Consider the following 19,190-nt stretch of genomic DNA (forward strand, 5'->3'; position numbering starts at 1 on the left):
TTTCCTCTGGGTGCTCTGGTTTCCTCCCACAGTCTGATAGATGTGCTGGTTAGGTGCATTGGCCATGCTAAAATTGCCCGTTAGTGTCCTGAGATGCTTAGGTTAGCGAGATTAGCAGATAAAATATGTAGGGATATGGGGGTAGGTCCTAGGTGGGATTGTGGTTGGTGTAGACTCAATGGGCCGAAGGGCCTCTTTCTGCACCGTACAGTTCTATGATTCTATGCAAAATTCTTCCTCAATGTACACAAACAGTTGCCAGAGTATAAGAACATAAGAACATAAGAAATAGGAGCAGGAGTAGGCCAACTAACCCCTCGAGCCTGCCCTGCCATTCAATAAGATCATGGCTGATCTGTCGTGGCTCAGTTCCACATTCCCGCCCTCTCCCCATAACCCCTAATCCCCTCTCTTATCAAAAACCCATCAACCCGCGTCTTAAAAATATTTAGCGAGGTAGCCTCCACCACTTCAACGGGCAGAGAATTCCAGAGGTTCACCACCCTTTGAGTGAAGAAGTTCCTCCTCAACTCCGTTCTAAACCGCCCCCCCTTTATCTTGAGGCTGTGCCCCCTAGTCCTACTATCCTTTCTGAGCGGGAAGAGTCTCTCCACCTCTATCCTATCCATCCCATTCATTATCTTATACGTCTCAATGAGATCTCCCCTCATTTTTCTAAACTCTAACGAGTACAAGCCTAATTTATTCAGCCTCTCCTCATAGCTCAACCCCCTCAACTCCGGCATCAGCCTAGTAAACCTCCTCTGCACTCCCTCCAAGGCCAAAATATCCTTGCGTAAGTACGGCGCCCAAAACTGCACACAGTACTCCAGCTGCGGCCTCACCAATGCTCTATACAGCTGCAGCAAGACCTCCCTACTTTTATATTCAATCCCCCTCGCTATGAAGGCCAGCATCCCATCTGCCTTCCTGACCACCTGCTGCACATGCAAGCTGGGTTTTTGCGACTCATGCACAAGGACCCCGAGGTCCCTCTGCACCGTGGGGATTTTCACAGTAACTTCAGTGCAGTGTTAATGTATGCCTTACTTGTGACTAATAAATAAACTTTAAACTTTAACTTTAGGGTACATGCCACACAGCAAATCTGTTTGGCAAAGTGAAGGGGCAGCTTCTTTCGACGCATTCTGCTAGTTCTTTCCTCTCCTTCCCCTCCACCCCCCCCTTCCCCACCTGTGTAAAATAAAGAACATTTCACTTATTTTTGTTGATAGTATTTTTTTTTTCAGACCCTTTTACAGCTGTATTTTAAATCCTGGTTGGCTGCAGTGTCACATAAATCCTGTGTCCGGTAGCCTTTGCAGACAGGGTGGTGCTGAACTTGGCACAGACCATGCCACTATTTGTATGAGCATGAGTCACTATATCCCAACTGACTTGAATCTTGTTTAGAGTGACAGTGCTGTTCTTTGCATTGTCTACACAGGCATGCTGTTTGCCCAGGAATTACCCTCAAACCTCTCACTCTAATATCAACCAAAATATAATGGACGTGCAAAATTTCCTTGTATTCACATGAACTACGGAATAAACAGCTAGCAGTGCAAATTATTGATTTCTTTTTTCCGAATTTTGTCAGTGCGTTAGGTTACGGTTCCATTACTACTGGTTACATTTGGTATATTCCTGAATTTGGCACCATCCTTCGGCTCTAAGTATCAGGAGTTTATTTGACTGGATGCGCTGACTTTAAACAGCCTTACAGGATATTGAACCTGGGATCCTTCTGGCCTGGGTGACATTGTGCAATGCAATTAAGAGCTGAACCATTGGGAATGTCACTCACTGGTTGTTTAATCAATTCCATCAGGTGGAACTCCATATGGGAGTGAGGTATAAAAGAAAAGATGGAGCTGCTACTGTTGGCTTGTCTATGTTGAATGCTGCTTGCCAACTACTCCACGCTCTACTGGTTGTTCTAACTTGAGAAGAGTATGTGATGACAAACAATATTTTTGCCTTTAGGAACCAGGTGGAAGTAGGGATTGGGAACAAAGAAAGTCAGAGGATAAATTAGTGCATAACCTTGAACATTCTGTCCTGCTGCAGGTATGAAAAAGAGAAGGCAATGGTGCAAGAAGAGCTGTCTAAGCTTGCTCAGCAAGAAGAAATGGTAGCCATAGCTGACCTGAAAGAACGCGTCATCTCACCTGAGGAGCAGCAAGAGATCAAGGAGTTAGTAAGTCAAAGATGGGGAAAATACATTGGGGATTAATAGTATCAGCAATGCTTTTACAATTTTAGTTTACTGCTAGTCTTCACTTTAACAGCTCAAGAGGCAGTACATTGCTGCTCAGCTATGGCTCTTTGGCAAGAGGTGTGGAAGCATTTAGCAGGTGCTTTACCGCTGGCTGCACAATTGGGAAGCTGTGTCATCCCGCTCTGCTCTGCACTGCATTCCTCCATTGACAGGTTGCTGATAAAGTTGCAGTAAAAGCAGAAATGCTGTCAAAGCTTTTTGTCTTGCACTCATCAGGACAGAATTGCAAGAATACCAAATTTCAAAGGACTTGGGTTTTTTTTGGGGCATAGAAGACTGAAGGGTGAATTGATCGAGGTGTACAAGATTATGAAGGGCATGGACAGAGTGGATAAGGAGCAACTGTTCTTTTTAATTGAAAGGTCAGTCACGAGACGATACACTCAAGGTGAGGGGCAGGAGGTTTGGGGGGGTACGTGACGAAAACTTTTTTTACCCAGAGGGTGATGACGGCCTGGAATGTGCTGCTTGGGAGAGTAGTGGAGATGGTTTGCCTCACGTCCTTTAAAAAGTACTTGAATGAGCACTTGGCCCATAGCGTTGAGTGATATGACGTGCCAAGTGCTGGTACTGGAGTTCTATGAGGATGTGTCTAGGGTGGTGGATAGAGGAGAGCCGGTGGATGTGGTCTTTCTGGATTTTCAGAAGGCGTTTGATAAGGTACCTCACAAGAGGTTACTGCAGAAGGTCAGAGGACATGGAGTTGGGGGTAGGGTGTTAGCGTGGATAGAGGATTGGTTGTCAAATAGGAGGCAGAGAGTGGGGGTCAATGGGTGCTATTCGGATTGGCGGTTGGTGACTAGTGGGGTGCCCCAGGGGTCGGTGCTGGGGCCTCAGCTATTTACCATTTATATAGATGATCTGGAGGAGGGAACCGAGTGTAGGGTGTCGAAATTTGCTGATGACACCAAGATTGGGGGAAAGGCAAATTGTGCGGAGGGTGTGGAGAATCTGCAGAAGGATCTAGATAGGCTGGGCGAATGGGCCAGGAAATGGCAAATGGAATTTAATGTTGGCAAGTGTGAGGTGGTCCACTTTGGTAGGAAGAATGGTAGGAAGGACTATTACTTACGTGGCGAAAAACTGCAGCAGGCGGCGGTGCAGAGGGACCTCGGGGTCCTTGTGCATGAGTCGCAAAAACCCAGCCTGCAGGTGCAGCAGGTGGTCAGGAAGGCGAATGGGATGCTGGCCTTCATAGCGAGGGGGATTGAATATAAAAGTAGGGAGGTCTTGCTGCGGCTGTATAGGGCATTGGTGAGGCCGCAGCTGGAGTACTGTGTGCAGTTTTGGGCGCCGCACCTGCGCAAGGATATTTTGGCCTTGGAGGGAGTGCAGAGGAGGTTTACTAGGCTGATACCGGAGTTGAGGGGGTTGAGCTATGAGGAGAGGCTGAATAAACTAGGCTTGTACTCGTTAGAGTTTAGAAGAATGAGGGGAGATCTCATTGAGACGTATAAGATGATGAATGGGATGGATAGGATAGAGGTGGAGAGACTCTTCCCGCTCAAAAAAGACAGTAGGACTAGGGGGCACAGCCTCAAGATAAAGGGGGGGGCGGTTTAGAACGGAGTTGAGGAGGAACTTCTTCACTCAAAGGGTGGTGAATCTCTGGAATTCTCTGCCCGTTGAAGTGGTGGAGGCTGCCTCGCTAAATATTTTTAAGAAGCGGGTTGATGGGTTTTTGATAAGAGAGGGGATTAAGGGTTATGGGGAGAGGCGGGAAAGTGGAACTGAGCCACGACAGATCAGCCATGATCTTATTGAATGGCGGGGCAGGCTCGAAGGGCCAGATGGCCTACTCCTGCTCCTATTTCTTATGTTCTTATGTAAGTGGTAGATAGGTTAGGTGGTTCTCGCATGTCGGTGCAGACTTGACAGGCCAAAGGGTCTCTCTGGCACTGTGTGATTCCGTGACAGTGTAGCCCAGGGGTATTCACCATGGCAACATCTCAATCGGATTCCATTTGCCAACCAATCATACCTTTTCCCTCTCTCGCTGTGTAAATTGTTGTTTCATTTGAAATTTTGTATTCTTGAATTCTGTCTTGATAAGTGTGAGACATAAAGTTTCGACAGCATGTCTCTTTTTACAGCAGTACTCAAGTTCTCCAAGATTATACTCTTAGGGATCATTTCTATCGCTTCTCGGCCTTTTGGCTAAGATCAAGTGTAGTATCGACATGCTGCACTTGGTTGAAGTCATTAGGTTACATTTCAGCTTCATTTGAAGCAATTTTTTAAAGAGGCATCTCGGCCTTTTGGCTGAGGTGCAAATTAGATCAAACCTTGGAGGAGGAGCTACACCTACTCCAATCAGCTTGGATCATGTAGATCAAGCCCAAGACAGGAGGTGAGAGCCCTGTCTGGTCAGGTTGGATCAGGAATGTCCCAACTTGTTGGGACTCTGAATTGGCTTTAATTTGACTTGATTGGATTGGAATAAAGTAAACAAAAAGAAAGAGACTGTTGGTGTGTCACTGCAGCTAAAATAATAATAGCAAATTAATGCAGATGCTGGAATCATAAACAAAAGCAGGAAATGCTGGAACATCTCAGCGGGTCTGACAGCGTCTATGCAGAGAGAATAGAGTCAATGTTTTGTGTCTGGATTATTCTTCATCAGAGCTCAGACCTGAGATATTTCTGGCTTGCACATGTTGTTAAGAAAATGATGTGACTGAGTTAGATTTCCCTGTCTGAACTGAGTTAGTTTAATCTGCAAGGACAACAGTTAGTGTACAGAGATTGGCTTAGTTACCCCCAGCCTGGGGGTGGGGGATAAATTATTCAATCGTTGCCTTGATTAGTGTTTGTTGGAGAATCTGTGTATGGAAAAAAGAGACTGGGCTTGCAGCAATGCCGTATGTAGTTGAGTATTCTGCCTGCACTTGGTATGGGCTTATGTATTAAGAATGGCTGTTTGACTGTGTGGACTGCAGAAGCTGTACTTCAACAAGGATCTGTGTCTGTATGTCGGAGAACATATGGCCTTTATTCAAAAAAAAACATCCAGATTAAAGCAAGGCTGTAGGAATTGTGTTTTTTTTTAAATTCATTTGTAGGAAATGGGTGTCGCTGGCTGGCCAGCATTTATTGCCCATCCCTAGTTGCCCTTGTTCAGAGGGCAGCTGAGAGTCAACCACATTGCTGTGGCTCCAGAGTCATGTGTAGGACATACCAGGAAAGACGGCAGATTTCCTTCCCTGAAGGGCATTAGTAAAACAGATGGGTTTTTCTGACAATTGACAGTAGTTTCATGGTCATCAGTAGATTCTTAATTCCAGATTTTTTTATTATTGAATTCAAATTCCATCATCTTCCATGGTGGGATGGGAGCTAGGGTTCCCAGAACATGAGCTGAGTTTCTGGATTAATAGTCTAGTGATAATACCACTAGACCGTCGCCTTCCCTTTGTCATGGGAAAATTTTGGTTTCTAGACAGTTTGAAAACCATTGTTTTTGGATTCTCTGACATTGATGCCGGAGTTAATAATGGCCTACTTTGGATTTCAACAAATAGTCCTTGCTTAACTTGTCACAGCATTTTTGTATTTTAGGCAGAGCAGACTTGATGGGCCAAATGGCCTGCTGCTTGCTCCTACATCTTACCAAGCCACAACAATGTGGTCGATCCTTATCAATGGATCTCGCGCCCAGTTATTCCTATGCTTGTAGCACTGTCTCTTGTGTTACACACCCACATGGTTCCTGGTTGCTGTAATTTAGTTCAATGAGAAAGGAAACAAAACTTGAATGTTCATCTGTACTGACATATGGAAATTCAGTACTGTTGCCTTTGGGATTATATTCATGTTGCAAAGCAAAATGTCTTTGTTTGTGAATTTCTGTACACACAGTACTGGGCACAAAATGTTTTTTTGATTGTGATATTCCCTTGTTACGCAACCTTGTTGAAATCGAAATCATGAAGCCAAGCGCTTCAGTTTAAATCAAGAGATTTGATCGCAGAGACCTCCTGATCTGCACGTTGTTAAAAGTTAAAATAAATCTTGCACTATTCATGCCTGCTCACTCAAGCACCTTGCATGTATGTGTAGGTTTGTTTGTGTACGCTGAGTGAATGCACACTTTTTGGATTTCAAACATGTGACTCATCTAAGGATGCAATCGTGTTATACTGTTCCTGGCCCGCTTTCAGTGCTCCAAATCATTATGCACTTTGTTGCCATTATTCGGTGCCAAGGTTCAAGACATCTGCTCCAGTCTGGATCAGAATTTGCAGTGGGAGGGGAAGGATCCCACTGTTGTGGTCCATTTTGGTATCAGCGATATGGGTAGAATCAGGAAAGATGAGAATTTAAGAAGCTAGGCACTAATTTAAACAACAGGATCTCTGAGGTTATAATCTCTGGATTATTACCTGATCCATGTCACAAATTGGCATTGGGTACATAAAATTAGCAGGACAAATACGAGGCTCAGACTGGTGTGGGAGAAGTGGGTTTGGGTTTGTGGGACAATGGCATCACTACTGGGGAAAGCGAGGCTGTACCATTGGGACAGCCCACATCTGAACCGTGCTGGGATTCATGTTCTTGCAAATTGTATAACTTGGGGAATAGAAAGGGCTTTAAACTACATAGGAGGGTGGGAGGAGGGGCATGAGGGGTGGTTTTGGAGAGGGAATATGTAGGCTTACAAAACAAAAGGATTTGGCAGCATTGCACAGAAGCTATTTAATTAATGAATGTGACAGGAAGAGACAGGGTACAAACATAACAAAAAGTAACAAATAGGGAAAAAAAATGGTGAGAAGCAAAATGAATGGCTCTTTACTTAAATGCACATAGTATTTGGCACAAAATAAATGATTCAGTGGCACAAGTTGAGGTTGATGGGTCTGATCTTATAGCCTTTACAGAGACTTGGTTACAAGATCAAAACTGGGAATTAAATATTCAGGGGTTTGTGATTTTTCTTTAATCAGGACAGACAGGAAGGAAAAGATGGTTGGAGTAGCTTTGTTAGTGTGAGATGGAATAAGTATAATAGCAAGAAATAGTCTTGGATTGGGAGATGTAGAATCCATATGGGTGAAAGCAAGAAATAGCAAGGAGGAGATACTGCTGGGAGTAGACTAGGCCCCCTAACAGTAGCCATGAGAATATTGGTGGAGAGTAAATCACAGAATTGTTAAAGTACAGAAGGAGGCTATTTGGATCATTGTGGTTGCTTCAGCTCTCCATTCCCCTGCCATTCCACCCCCCTCCTGCCGTACTGCTGCACGTTGTTTGTATTCAATTGCATATTTAATGCTCTCTTGAAAGCCTCAGTTGATCCTGCCTCCACCGCACCAGGCTGACGTTCCAGAGCCGAACCACTCATTGTATGGGTTTTTTCTTGTATCACATTTGCTTCTTTTGCAAACCACATTTCAGAATCTCCTTGTCTATCATCATGTCCTGGGTAGCAGCTACCTCATTGGTAATGAAGGATGCAAAGTATACATTTAATACCTCAGCCATGCTCCCCCCTCCACGTATAAATTCTCTTTTAGGTGCCTAATCAACCTATTCCTTCATTTACCACCTTTTTACTACTTTTTTGCCTAAAATAGACGTTGGGATTCCCCTTTATGTTTGCTGCCTATCTTTTTGCATAATACCTCTTTACTTCTCAAATGTTCTTTTTCACCTTCCCACTGATCCTCCTGCATTTTCTACCTGACACCTGTCAGAAGAGTGACAGGCAGAAGTAATGGAGGCTTGTACTAAGGTATGATAATTTTGCATGATGTTAATCTACATATAGATTGGATGAATCAAATCAGTGAGAGTGGTCTGGAAGATGAATTCATAAAGAGCTTTTGGGACGATTTTTTCGAGCAGCACATTCTTAGAATCGTAGAATCCTACAGTGCAGAAGGAGGCCATTTGGCCCATCGAGTCTGCACGGACCACAATCCCACCCAGACCCATCTCTATAACCCCTAGCATTTACCCTAGCTAGTCGCCCTGACACCAACGGCAATTTAGCACGACCAATCAACCTAACTCGCACAACTTTGGCGGGTGGGAGGAAACTGGAGCACCCAGAGGAAACTCACGCAGACTTGGGGAGAATGTGCAAACTCCACACAGATAGTGACCCTGGTTCCTGGAGCTGTGAGACAGCAGTGCTAACCACTGTGCTGTCATGTCGCCCACTATTTTCTGTAGCGAACCAGAATGTAAATCTGGTCATGTGCAATGCAACAGGATTAATTACCTCGTAGCAAAGGAGCCCTTAAGTAGCAATGATTGTAATATGTTGAATTTCGCATTCAATTTGAGGGAGAGGAAAAGGCAAATTATGAAGGTATAAAGATAGTTGGCTAAAGTGAACTGGGAAATTAGGTTAGGGCATAGGTCAGTTGAGGTACAGTGGTGGACATTTCAGGAGATATTTCTTTACACTCAGCAAAGATACATTCCAGTGAGAAGGAAAGTCTCTAGAGTAAGGACACAACAGCCATGACCATTTAAAGAAGTTAAAGATAGTATCCAACTGAAAGAAAAAGTTTACAATTTCACAAAGATTAGTGGCAGGTTAGAAGATTGGACAGAATAAAAATAACAACAAAGATTGACTAAAAGAATAATGAGGGAGAAGTTAGAGAATCAGGGAAAGGTAGCTAGAAATATATAAACAGCTGGTAAGAGTTTCTACAAGTATTTAAAAGGGAAAAAAATAAGTAAAATGAGTGTTGTCCTCTACAGAGGCTGGGGTATTAATAATGGAAGATAAGGAAATGGCGGATGAATCGATTGCATATCTCATTGTAGAGGATACAAATAACATCCAATGAAAAATTTTGATTCGAGAGAGGAATGGGATGGAGGAATTTAAAACAATTACAGTCACCAGGGAAAAGAGTACTGAACAAAATAGTAGAACTAAAAGCTGACAAGTCCCTATGTCCTGACAGACTTCACCCTAGGGTCTTAAAAAAAAGTGGCAAGATAATAGATGCATTGGTTTCAATTTTCCAAAATTCCCTAAATTGTAGAAAGGTCCCATCAGATTTGAAAATAGCAAATGCAACTTCTGTATTCAAAAAAGGGAGGAGGTAGATAACCAAAAACTACAGGCCAGTTAGCTTAACATCTGTCATAGGGAAAATTCTTGATTTCATTTCATTTATTATTGTCATTTGTATTAACATACAGTGAAAAGTATTGATTCTTGTGCTATACAGAGAAAGCATGCTGTTCATAGAGAAGGAAATGAGAGAGTGCAGAATGTAGTGTTACAGTTATGGCTAGGGTGTAGAGAAAGATCAACTTAATGCGAGGTAAGTCCATTCAAATGTCTGACAGCAGCAGAGAAGAAGCTGTCCTTGAGTCGATTGGTACGTGACCTCAGACCTTTGTATCATTTTCCCGAAGGAAGAAGGTGGAAGAGAGAATGTCCGGGGTGCCTGGGGTCCTTAATGATGCTGGCTGCTTTTCTGAAGCAGCAGGAAGTGTAGGCAGCGTCAATGGATGGGAGGCTGATTTGAGTGATGGTTTGGGCTACATTCACAACCTTTTGTAGTTCTTTGCAGCCTTGGGTAGAGCAGGAACCATACCAAGCTGTGATTCAACCAGAAAGAATGCTTTCTATGGTGCATCTGTAAAAGTTGGTGAGAGTCATAGCTGACATGCCAAATTTCCTTAGTCTTCTGAGAAAAAAGAGGTATTGACGGGCTTTTTTAACTATAGTGTCGGCATGGGGGAGACCAGGACCGATTGTTGGTGATCTGGGCACCTAAAAATTCTGGAATCTATTTTAAAGTGGTTCAAGTTGGCACTTATAAAATCTCAATGTAATCAGGCAGGCATGGTTTTGCAAAAGGGAAATCATGTTTAACTAATTTATTGTAATCATTTGAGGAGGTAATTAGCAACGTGAATAAAGGGAAACAATAGATGTGACGTATTTAGATTTCCGAAAGGTTTTTGACAAGGTTACTGTAAAAGCAAGAGCTCATGGTATAGGGGATAACATATCAGCATGTAGAGAGGATTGATTAGCTAACAGAACACAGATAGTGAAGATAAAATGGCTCATTTTTGCATTGACAAGATGTATCAATTGGAGTGCCACAGGGCCCAGTGCTGAGGTCTGAGCTATTTACAATCTATATCAACGATTTGGCTGAAGGGACCAAATGACTAGTCTCTAAATTTGCAGATGGCACAAAGATAGGTAGGAAAGTAAATTGTGAAGAGGACATAAAGGGTGGGATTTTCTGACCGTGCTTGCCCTAAAACCGGAAAATCCCACCCAAGGCCAACTGATCTTTGCACGGTCTGCTCCCTGCCTACCACGATTCCTGTGGTAGCGGGACAGGAAAATTTCACCTAAAATGTCTGCAAGGAGACGTGGGTTCAGTGAGTGGGCAAAAGTTTGGCAGATTGAGTATAATGTGGGAAAATGTGAACTTGGCAACTTAGTGGAAATAGAAGCATATTATTTCCATGGAGAGAGGTTGTGTGTGAATCAAGCATGAGATCATGTGTAATGTCTGTTCTTGTTAGCTTGGATCTAGTATGTCCCTTTCGTGAAGACCGTAAATTGGATTTATTTTGAATTTGGATTGGTTTTTGGGGCAAAGAAGGAGATAGATTGAAGGGTTGCCCTGTTCATTCTGCACATTGGCTTTGAAACTCTGAGAAAGGAAAACATTTTTTTAAAAATCTGGTACATGAGTGACAAAAAGTTAACATGCAGGTACAGCAGGTGATTAGGAAAGTAAATGGAATATTGTCATTTATTGCAAGGGGGGTGGAATTTAGATGCATATTTTGCTGCAGTTGTGTCGGGTTTTGGTGAGACCAGATCTGGAGTACTGTGTAGATTTTGGTCTTTATTTAAGAAAGGGCATTATTGTATTGGAAGCTGTGCAGAGAAGGTTCACTTGACTGGGATGAGGGCTTATTTTATCAGGAAAGATTGGACTCATTGGGTCTGTATCAGTTGGAGTTTTAAAGAATGAGAAGTGATCTTAACTGAAACATTTAAGATCGTAAGTGGGCCTGACAAAGTGAATGCTGAAATAAAGACCAGTCCAAAGATGTGCGGGTTTGGTTGATTGGCCATGCAAAAAAATTGCCCCTTTAATGTCCAAGGATGTGTAGGTTAGAGGGATTAGGAGGTAAATATGTAGGGATATGGGGGTAGGGCCTGGGTGGATTGTGGTCAGTGCAGAACTCAATGGGCTAAATGGCCTCTTTCTGCACTGTGGGGTTGCTAACTAGGGGACATAGTTTAAAAGTAAGGGGCTTCCCATTTCAGATGCAAAGTAGAATTTTTTTTCTGAGGGTTGTAGTTCTGTAGAACTCTCTTCCCTAGAAAGCATTGGACACAGGGTCATTGAATATTTTTAAGGCAGGGATAGATAGTTTCATGACTAACAAAGGAATCAAAGGATATTGGGGATAGGTAGGTGAGTGAGCCGAGGCCACAATCAGATCAGCTATGATCTTGTTAAGTTCTGGAGCAGTCTTGAGGGACTGAATCATAGAATCCCTACAGTGCAGAAGGAGGCCATTGGGCCCATGGAGGCTGTACCAACCACAATCCCACCCAGGCCCTATCCCTATAACCCCATGTATTTACCCTGGCTAGTCCCCCTGACACCAAGAGGCAATTTAGCATTGCCAATCCACCTAACCCACACGTCTTTGGACTGTGGGAGGAAGCCAAAGCACCCAGAGGAAACCCATGCAGACATGGAGAGAAGGCGCAGACTCCGGACAGACAATGATCCAAGCCAGGAATCAAACCTAGGTCTCTGTCATTGTGAAGCAGCAGTGCTAATGGCCTGCCCGTTCTCCTAACTTGTATGTTTGTGTGTTTGTATAACTTGCCTGCAGCAATGAGAAGCCAATTATTGTTCATCATTCAATTAGCAGCAACTTTTCAGTGTAATTGAGATTTTACCAGCATCGCACGAGACCTCCTGCTGTGTCTGCAGCTTATTTGGTAACAACAGACACTAGCAGAGGAGGAGGTTGTATCACCATGACAAAAGAAATTACTGACTTAAAATGCGACTCAGCAAATCTGGGATCCTCAACTGGAACAGGCTTTGCAAATTTCCTTCCAATCTCATCAAGGCTGCTGTGAGGAACTGTGCTGTCCGTGAAGGGGTGGCAGCCATTGCCTCCAGCCTTTTAAATCTAACATTTTGTCAAAGCTTCTATTGTGTCCAGTGCACATCAGCAGCTCCCTCAGTGTTCACACAACGAAGCCTGTTGCTCGGCTTTGCAGCCTAACATACCGACTTTCCCTTTTGCCGCCTCAACTTGCTCACCATCAGTCATTGAACAGGCAGCCCCTTTATCGGGTGGTGCCTTTCATCAAATTAATCGAGTTGGTGTTTTGCTCCTGTGAGCAGAGATGGGGTTTCTATGAATAGGGTTGGGGTTAGGTACCAGCAATTTCTAAACCCAGAAGCTGCAGCCAATTAGTGCAATGTTTGACAGATGGAGGGACAAGAAAAACTGTGATATGTCACTGCTCATAACTATATCAGTAGAGTACCACAAGAACATTGCAATGTCCCAGAGTCGTTAGCCGATCACTGCTTCCCAATGTGTCTAGTTACCATGGAAACTCTACAATGCAGAAAGAAGCCATTCGGCCCATTGAGTCTCCACTGACAACAATTCCACCCAGGCCCTATCCCCATATCCCTACATATTTAGCTGCTAATCCCTCTAACCTATGCACCCCGGAGCACTAACGGGCAATTTAGCATGGCCAATCAACCTCACCTGCACATCTTTGGACTGTGGGAGGAAACCGGAGCACCTGGAGGAAACCCATGCAGACATGGGGAGAATATGCAAACTCCGCACAGACAGTGACCCGAGCAGGAATCAAACTCAGGTCCCTGGAGCTGTGAAGCAACAGTGTTAACCACTGTGTTATCGTGCCGCCCAAGTCTAGCCTTCTCTCATTTTTCAACTTGGATAGTGCCTTACATGATGGACTTAAGTTAGTTTAAAAAGAGCTATGCTAATATCATCATCCACTTAGTGATTTTGAAGTGTTGTTCCTCCTTCCTATAATGGGATGAAATATGGTGTGAAATGAAAGAATGGGAAGAGGTTAGGAGTCATAGCAAAGCAATACTGATAACTACTCTGCCAACAATCAGTGTTAAACTTTATACATGTGGCAGCTTGAGTTTATGGGTTGCACTCTCAGTTCTGAGTAGATTCGAATACAACACTGCTTAGTCTAGGCAGACATTGCACAGTGAATGAGTGCTGCATTTTCTGAGACACCATCGATTGGATGAGTTGTTGAATTGAGTTCCTGGCTGCTTGTTCTGGTTGTTTAGATGGATCTGAATGATCCCTTGGCACAAATAAAAGGACAGGCAGTTCTTCTGATCTGCATCCCTCCCTCAACTCGTACAATCAAAAAATTGCTATAACTGCTTATTCATCCCTTTGTGTGTGGAATGTGGAGTTGCAATTGGCTGTTCTGTTTCCTTGCATAATGGCAATCGCCAGACTCCAGAAAATTGATCAATTGTGCGAATCACTTTTTAATGCTAAAAAACATGATGAAGAGTTACATAAATGCATGTTTTCTTTCTATGTGTACATTGTGCATGTCACATTCTCCAAAGCTCAGTAGCCTCCTTCTATACAGGAAGAATCAGTGATTCAAGGCCAGTCTTCTGATTGGAATTTCAAAAATGATTTTGTACGTGTGAAATTCTCATAACATGATGTACTCATTTGAACTGTGAAAAACAGCCAGCAAAATACATCTCGATTCTGTTCTTGCAGCCTGGTAATGGAATGATGGTGGTCACAAGACTGCAATAGAGATGGGAGTTATTTAAGGTGCTGAATGAAGAGAACAAGTAAAGGCCTGCATTTATGTACTGCCGTCCAAGACCCCAGGGCATTTCAAAGCGCTTTACAGGCAATGAAGTGCTTTGAAATGTAATTGTTGCTGTAATGTAGGAAACATGGAAGCCAATTTACACACAGCAAATTCCCACAAACAGCAATGAGATAACCAGATCATTTGTTTTCACTTAAAGGTGTCTTTTCCTCTACCATATATTGGTATCAAGCAAATTTGACACAAGGACGGCGCAGTGGTTAGCCCTGCTGCCTCACAGCGCAAGGGACCCAGGGTTCGATTCCAGCCTCGGGTCATTGTCTGTGTGGAGTTTGCAGTTCTCTCTGCATGAGTTTCCTCCCACACTCCAAAGATGTGCGGGTTAAGTGGATTGGCCATGCTAAATTGCCCTCAGTGACAGGGGGACTAGCCAGGGTTATGGGGATAGGGCCTGGGTGGGATTGTGGTTGGTGCAAACCCAATGGGACAAATGGCCTCCTTCTGCACTGTAGGATTCTATAAAATGAGCAACAGGTAGCCATGCTATATGAACAGAAAACACAGCAAGAAGTCTCTCAACCCAGGTTAAAGTCCAACAGGTTTATTTGGTAGCAAAAGCTGCTAGCTTTCGGGGCACTGCCCCTTCATCAGGTAAGTGAGAGTTCTGTTCACAAACAGGGCATATAAAGAGACAATCTCAATTTACAGAATAATGGTTGGAATGCGAGCCCTTGCAGGTAATCAGGTCTTAAAGGTACAGACAGTCTGAGTGGGGAGCCACTGAGTGGAAAGCCAGAGAACTTTATTTTCAAGTTATAACCTTGCTTAAAGTTTAAAAGATAAAGTTTATTTATTAGTGTCACAAGTAGGCTTACACCTTGTGTTCATTGTCAGTCAGCGAACCTTTTCCTTTCTTCGTGTGACCCTTGTTTTTTGTGTGGGTTATTGTTCATTGAGTGTTTAACCCTGGTTCACAGGTTGAACGGCTGCTGCTGCTTGTATTGTTAATAATCAGGACTGGACCTCGGAATATAGATATGATTCTTCAAGCAAATACAATAATTTAGTTGGGGTATAATTGAAGGAATACTTCAGGATAAAGTTTTCTGATTTGTGCCCCTTCTCCTGGCTGTATAAGTTATAAAGACATCCCCATCCCGTGCTTGCTGAGTGGGGTAGGCAGCTACAGACTTGTGAGAGCTGTACCGGGTTCATTTTGCTTGTTGGTTTCAGCACTCAGCTTCCTGCTCTGCTCATTTCACCATGGAACACTGGTAAATGTCTACACCTGAATGCAGGTAATATTGCTATGGAGATTTTCAAGATCCGTGGAAGGGGAGCCTTACGTGGGAGCAATTGGTTGGATGCATTGATTGTCCTTGGTCGGTTGATGAATATAATTATTTTTATATTTTAACTGGTTAATTAAACATTGCTCATGTCATATTATTTATAGCTGGTTTATTTTGAAAATTCTGCATGTAAACCACAAGCTAAATACACAAAATAATGCGAATGCTGGAATCTGAAACAAAAACAGGAAAATGCTGGAAAATCTCAGCAGGTCTGACAGCACCTGTGGAGCGAGAATAGAGCCAATGTTTTGAGTCCAGATGATCTTTATTGATAAAGAGCCCCCCCCACCCCTGCCGACCAATGACCTTAACCCATTCTTTTTATTCACCCATGGAATCTGGCACAGTCCAGCCAGATCTTCTCTTCATCTGACTTCCACAAATTCAAAACTGCACCGCAGGACTCACTGGATAGCTATTGAAAGGACTAGCTAACTAAAAAAAAGCAATTCTTCTGGGGTTATCACACAAGCCATTTGAAAATTCCTTCCAAATCTGTCTCTGGTAGCATTGTGCTGTAAAAAGTCTGACAACACTGTGTTTACGCCAGTCCAACGCCGGCATACCCACAGCATTGTGCTGTCACAGGAAACTAAAGAGAAATCAAACAATTGGTGCAGTATGACCTGAAGGGAACATTCCCTATTGCTCAGGGTAAAAATATGATGAAGAGAGAATCTACTTGTCCTGAGTTCTGTCCAATTGCTAAAAATATCTTTGTGCTATTACTTGATGCACTTCTCTAATGTTACCAGTTACTGATTTATCACCAATTGTTGTTTGCTTCTCTGTCCAGTCCATTTTATCCCTGCTAATATAACTGTGCGCTCTGGAGTTTAATCAGCTGCTTGATTCACCTGAGTTATCTGCTTGAGCAGCCTGTACTTGGTGTATATTCACCTCCAGTGTTCTGGCTCTATTGCTCCAGTACTCCAAGCCAATTGATTCACACATCAGCAGCTGGAACGGTAAAGAACAAGGAGGATTAATTAACCTGTGCTATGAGAGCCCCTTGCTCTCGTGAACTAAACAAATCAGTGATGCCACTTAAGCCACTGCACTTCTTAATATTGTGGGATCTGCTTTTGATGCCTCAATTTTGATTATTCATAATGTAGCCACCAGTGCTCTAACCCACTATTCAAAAGCTCAAAATGCTGTTGACACAACTCAAAATTTGAAAGTACAAAATCTACACTGTAATGCTGGATGTTTTTCAGTTAAAGTGGATGCAGTGTGAAAATTTCTCGGCCAATACTACTGCTAATGCAATCAGCACCATCATTTATTCAGATGCTGAGAGGGTCAAGATAGAAAAGGGCAGAAGGGCAATTTTTTCACACAGAGAGTGATGAGTGTCTGGAACAAGCTTCCAGAGGTATTAGTAGAGGTGGGTACAATTTTGTCTTTTAAAAGGCATTTAGACAGTTACAAAGATTATCTTATGTAGTCTTTGGTTCTTTTGTCAATCACCTTATATTTGTGACCTCTGGCTCTCGACTCCTCCAAAGTGTTATGTATTTGTATTAATTCTTATTAGCTTACTGAAGCTCTGTGGTGTTAATGTAATTGGGTATTCACCGGAAGTGATGTTGTAAGTCCCTAGCACGGGGAACGGGAGAGAAGAAACAGCTTGCAGGTGCAGCAGGTGGTCAGGAAGGCAAATGGGATGCTGGCCTTCATAGCGAGGGGGATTGAATATAAAAGTAGGGAGGTCTTGCTGCAGCTGTATAGGGCATTGGTGAGGCCGCAGCTGGAGTACTGTGTGCAGTTTTGGGCGCCGCACCTGCGCAAAGATATTTTGGCCTTGGAAGGAGTGCAGAGGAGGTTTACTAGGCTGATACCGGAGTTGAGGGGGTTGAGCTATGAGGAGAGGCTGAATAAACTGGGCTTGTACTCGTTAGAGTTTCGAAGAATGAGGGGAGATCTCATTGAGACTTATAAGATGATGAATGGGATGGATAGGATAGAGGTGGAGAGACTCTTCCCGCTCAAAAAAGACAGTAGGACTAGGGGGCACAGCCTCAAGATAAAAGGAGGGCGGTTTAGAACGGAGTTGAGGAGGAACTTCTTCACTCAAAGGGTGGTGAATCTCTGGAACTCTCTGCCCGTTGAAGTGGTGGAGGCTGCCTCGCTAAATATTTTTAAGACGCGGGTTGATGGGTTTTTGATAAGAGAAGGGATTAAGGGTTATGGGGAGAAAGTGGGAAAGTGGAACTGAGCAGCGACAGATTAGCCATGATCTTATTGAATGGCGGGGCAGGCTCGAACGGCTAGATGGCCTACTCCTGCTCCTATTTCTTATGCTCTTATGTAAGAAAAAACACACCTGTAAATAAAGCCCCATTGTTTTAAACTCTCCGTGCTCCCTGGTGTTATTCTCCAATGTACAACATAAAAACTGGTGACGAGGATGATGAGCTGTGCTACTAGTCACCTGTGATGGAGAAATTTGTTGAAAAAATGTCTGGAAAAAGAGTTAGAAAGAACCTTTTCATATGACCTACCGGGCTAGATGGACATGAGTATCGATAACTGCTGCAGGGCCATTACAGAGCTGGGTGTGTTAAATAAGAAGCTGAAGTTGGTTGTTGCCTTGTATAAAAGTAAAATCAAGCTGGCTGCTGGAAACACATTGTAAACTGTGCATAAGGGAAACCCTCACTAATAGAAAAATGGCGGGAGTTTACAGCATCATGGGACCCTTTGATGAAAATGTGGAGCGATGAAGCTGTTATACTGAGTGTACAGGCTAACAAAATAGCTAAAGATATTAAGGTGCATACTTTCCTCAGTGTTTTGGGGGTAAAAATATTTGATCTCTTCCGTAGCTTAGTGCAACCTGAGAAGCTAGTCACTAAAATGTATAAACGTATACATATATATACATATCATATGTTTTGCAAACACATTTTTTGCCAAAGGCTTTGGTGATTGCAGAGCGCTTCAGATTCCACAGAAGAAACCACGAAGAGGGGATGTCAATTGCACAGTTCCTGGCTCCACTAATAAACTGACAGGATGTTTTGTTTGGAGATGTGCTGGATGGCACTTTTGGGACAGATTTGTCTGTGGCCTGTGCAATGAGACGATGAAGAAACATTTGCTATCAGAGAACAATGCTACTCTGAAAAATGCCATGGAATTGCTGTTTTGATGGAACTGCCTGCAAAGGAAGCTCAGCAATTGAGCTTGTGTACTTGAATACACAAAATGGCATGTGAATTGCCACTTAGAACATCAAAATTCATACATGTCACTGGTGTGTAAAGAGTCAAGTTTATTTATTAGTCACAAGTAAGGCTTACATTAACACTGCAATGAAATTACTGTGAAATTCCCCGAGTGGCCATAATCCAGTGCCTGTTCAAGTTAATTGTAGCTCATAGGACAATATGAAATTGCACCGAACACAATCCCACGCAGGCCCTACCCCCATATCCCTACACATTATACCCACTAATCTAGGCATCCCTGAACACTAAGGGGCAATTTCTTAGCATAGCCAATCAACCTAACCCCCACATCTTTGGACTGTGGGAGGAAACCAGAGTACCCAGAGGAAACCCACACAGACATGAGAATGTGCAAACTCCACACAGCCAGTGACCCAAGCTGGGAATCGAACCCAGGACCCTGGAGCTGTGAAGCAGCAGTGCTAACCACTGTGCTACCATGCCACCCTATGCACCTAACATTT

General features: G+C 43.4%; 1 protein-coding gene and 1 pseudogene across 1 annotated transcript in view; both read left to right on the forward strand.

Moving 5' to 3' along the window:
- LOC145341307 (MICOS complex subunit mic25-like) overlaps positions 1 to 19,190 on the forward strand; it is a 426,042-nt gene that overhangs the window by 24,730 nt on the left and 382,122 nt on the right. The window contains exon 4 of the mRNA XM_080186227.1: positions 2,071 to 2,200. Coding sequence (XP_080042353.1) covers positions 2,071 to 2,200 — 130 coding nt within the window. The remainder of the gene's footprint in view (positions 1 to 2,070; positions 2,201 to 19,190) is intronic.
- Positions 4,419 to 4,559, forward strand: LOC145341673 (U2 spliceosomal RNA; annotated as a pseudogene).

The sequence above is a fragment of the Carcharhinus amblyrhynchos genome, chromosome 3 (assembly GCF_965287045.1).
Source record: "Carcharhinus amblyrhynchos chromosome 3, sCarAmb.v2.hapA, whole genome shotgun sequence".
Taxonomy (NCBI): Eukaryota; Metazoa; Chordata; class Chondrichthyes; order Carcharhiniformes; family Carcharhinidae; genus Carcharhinus; species Carcharhinus amblyrhynchos.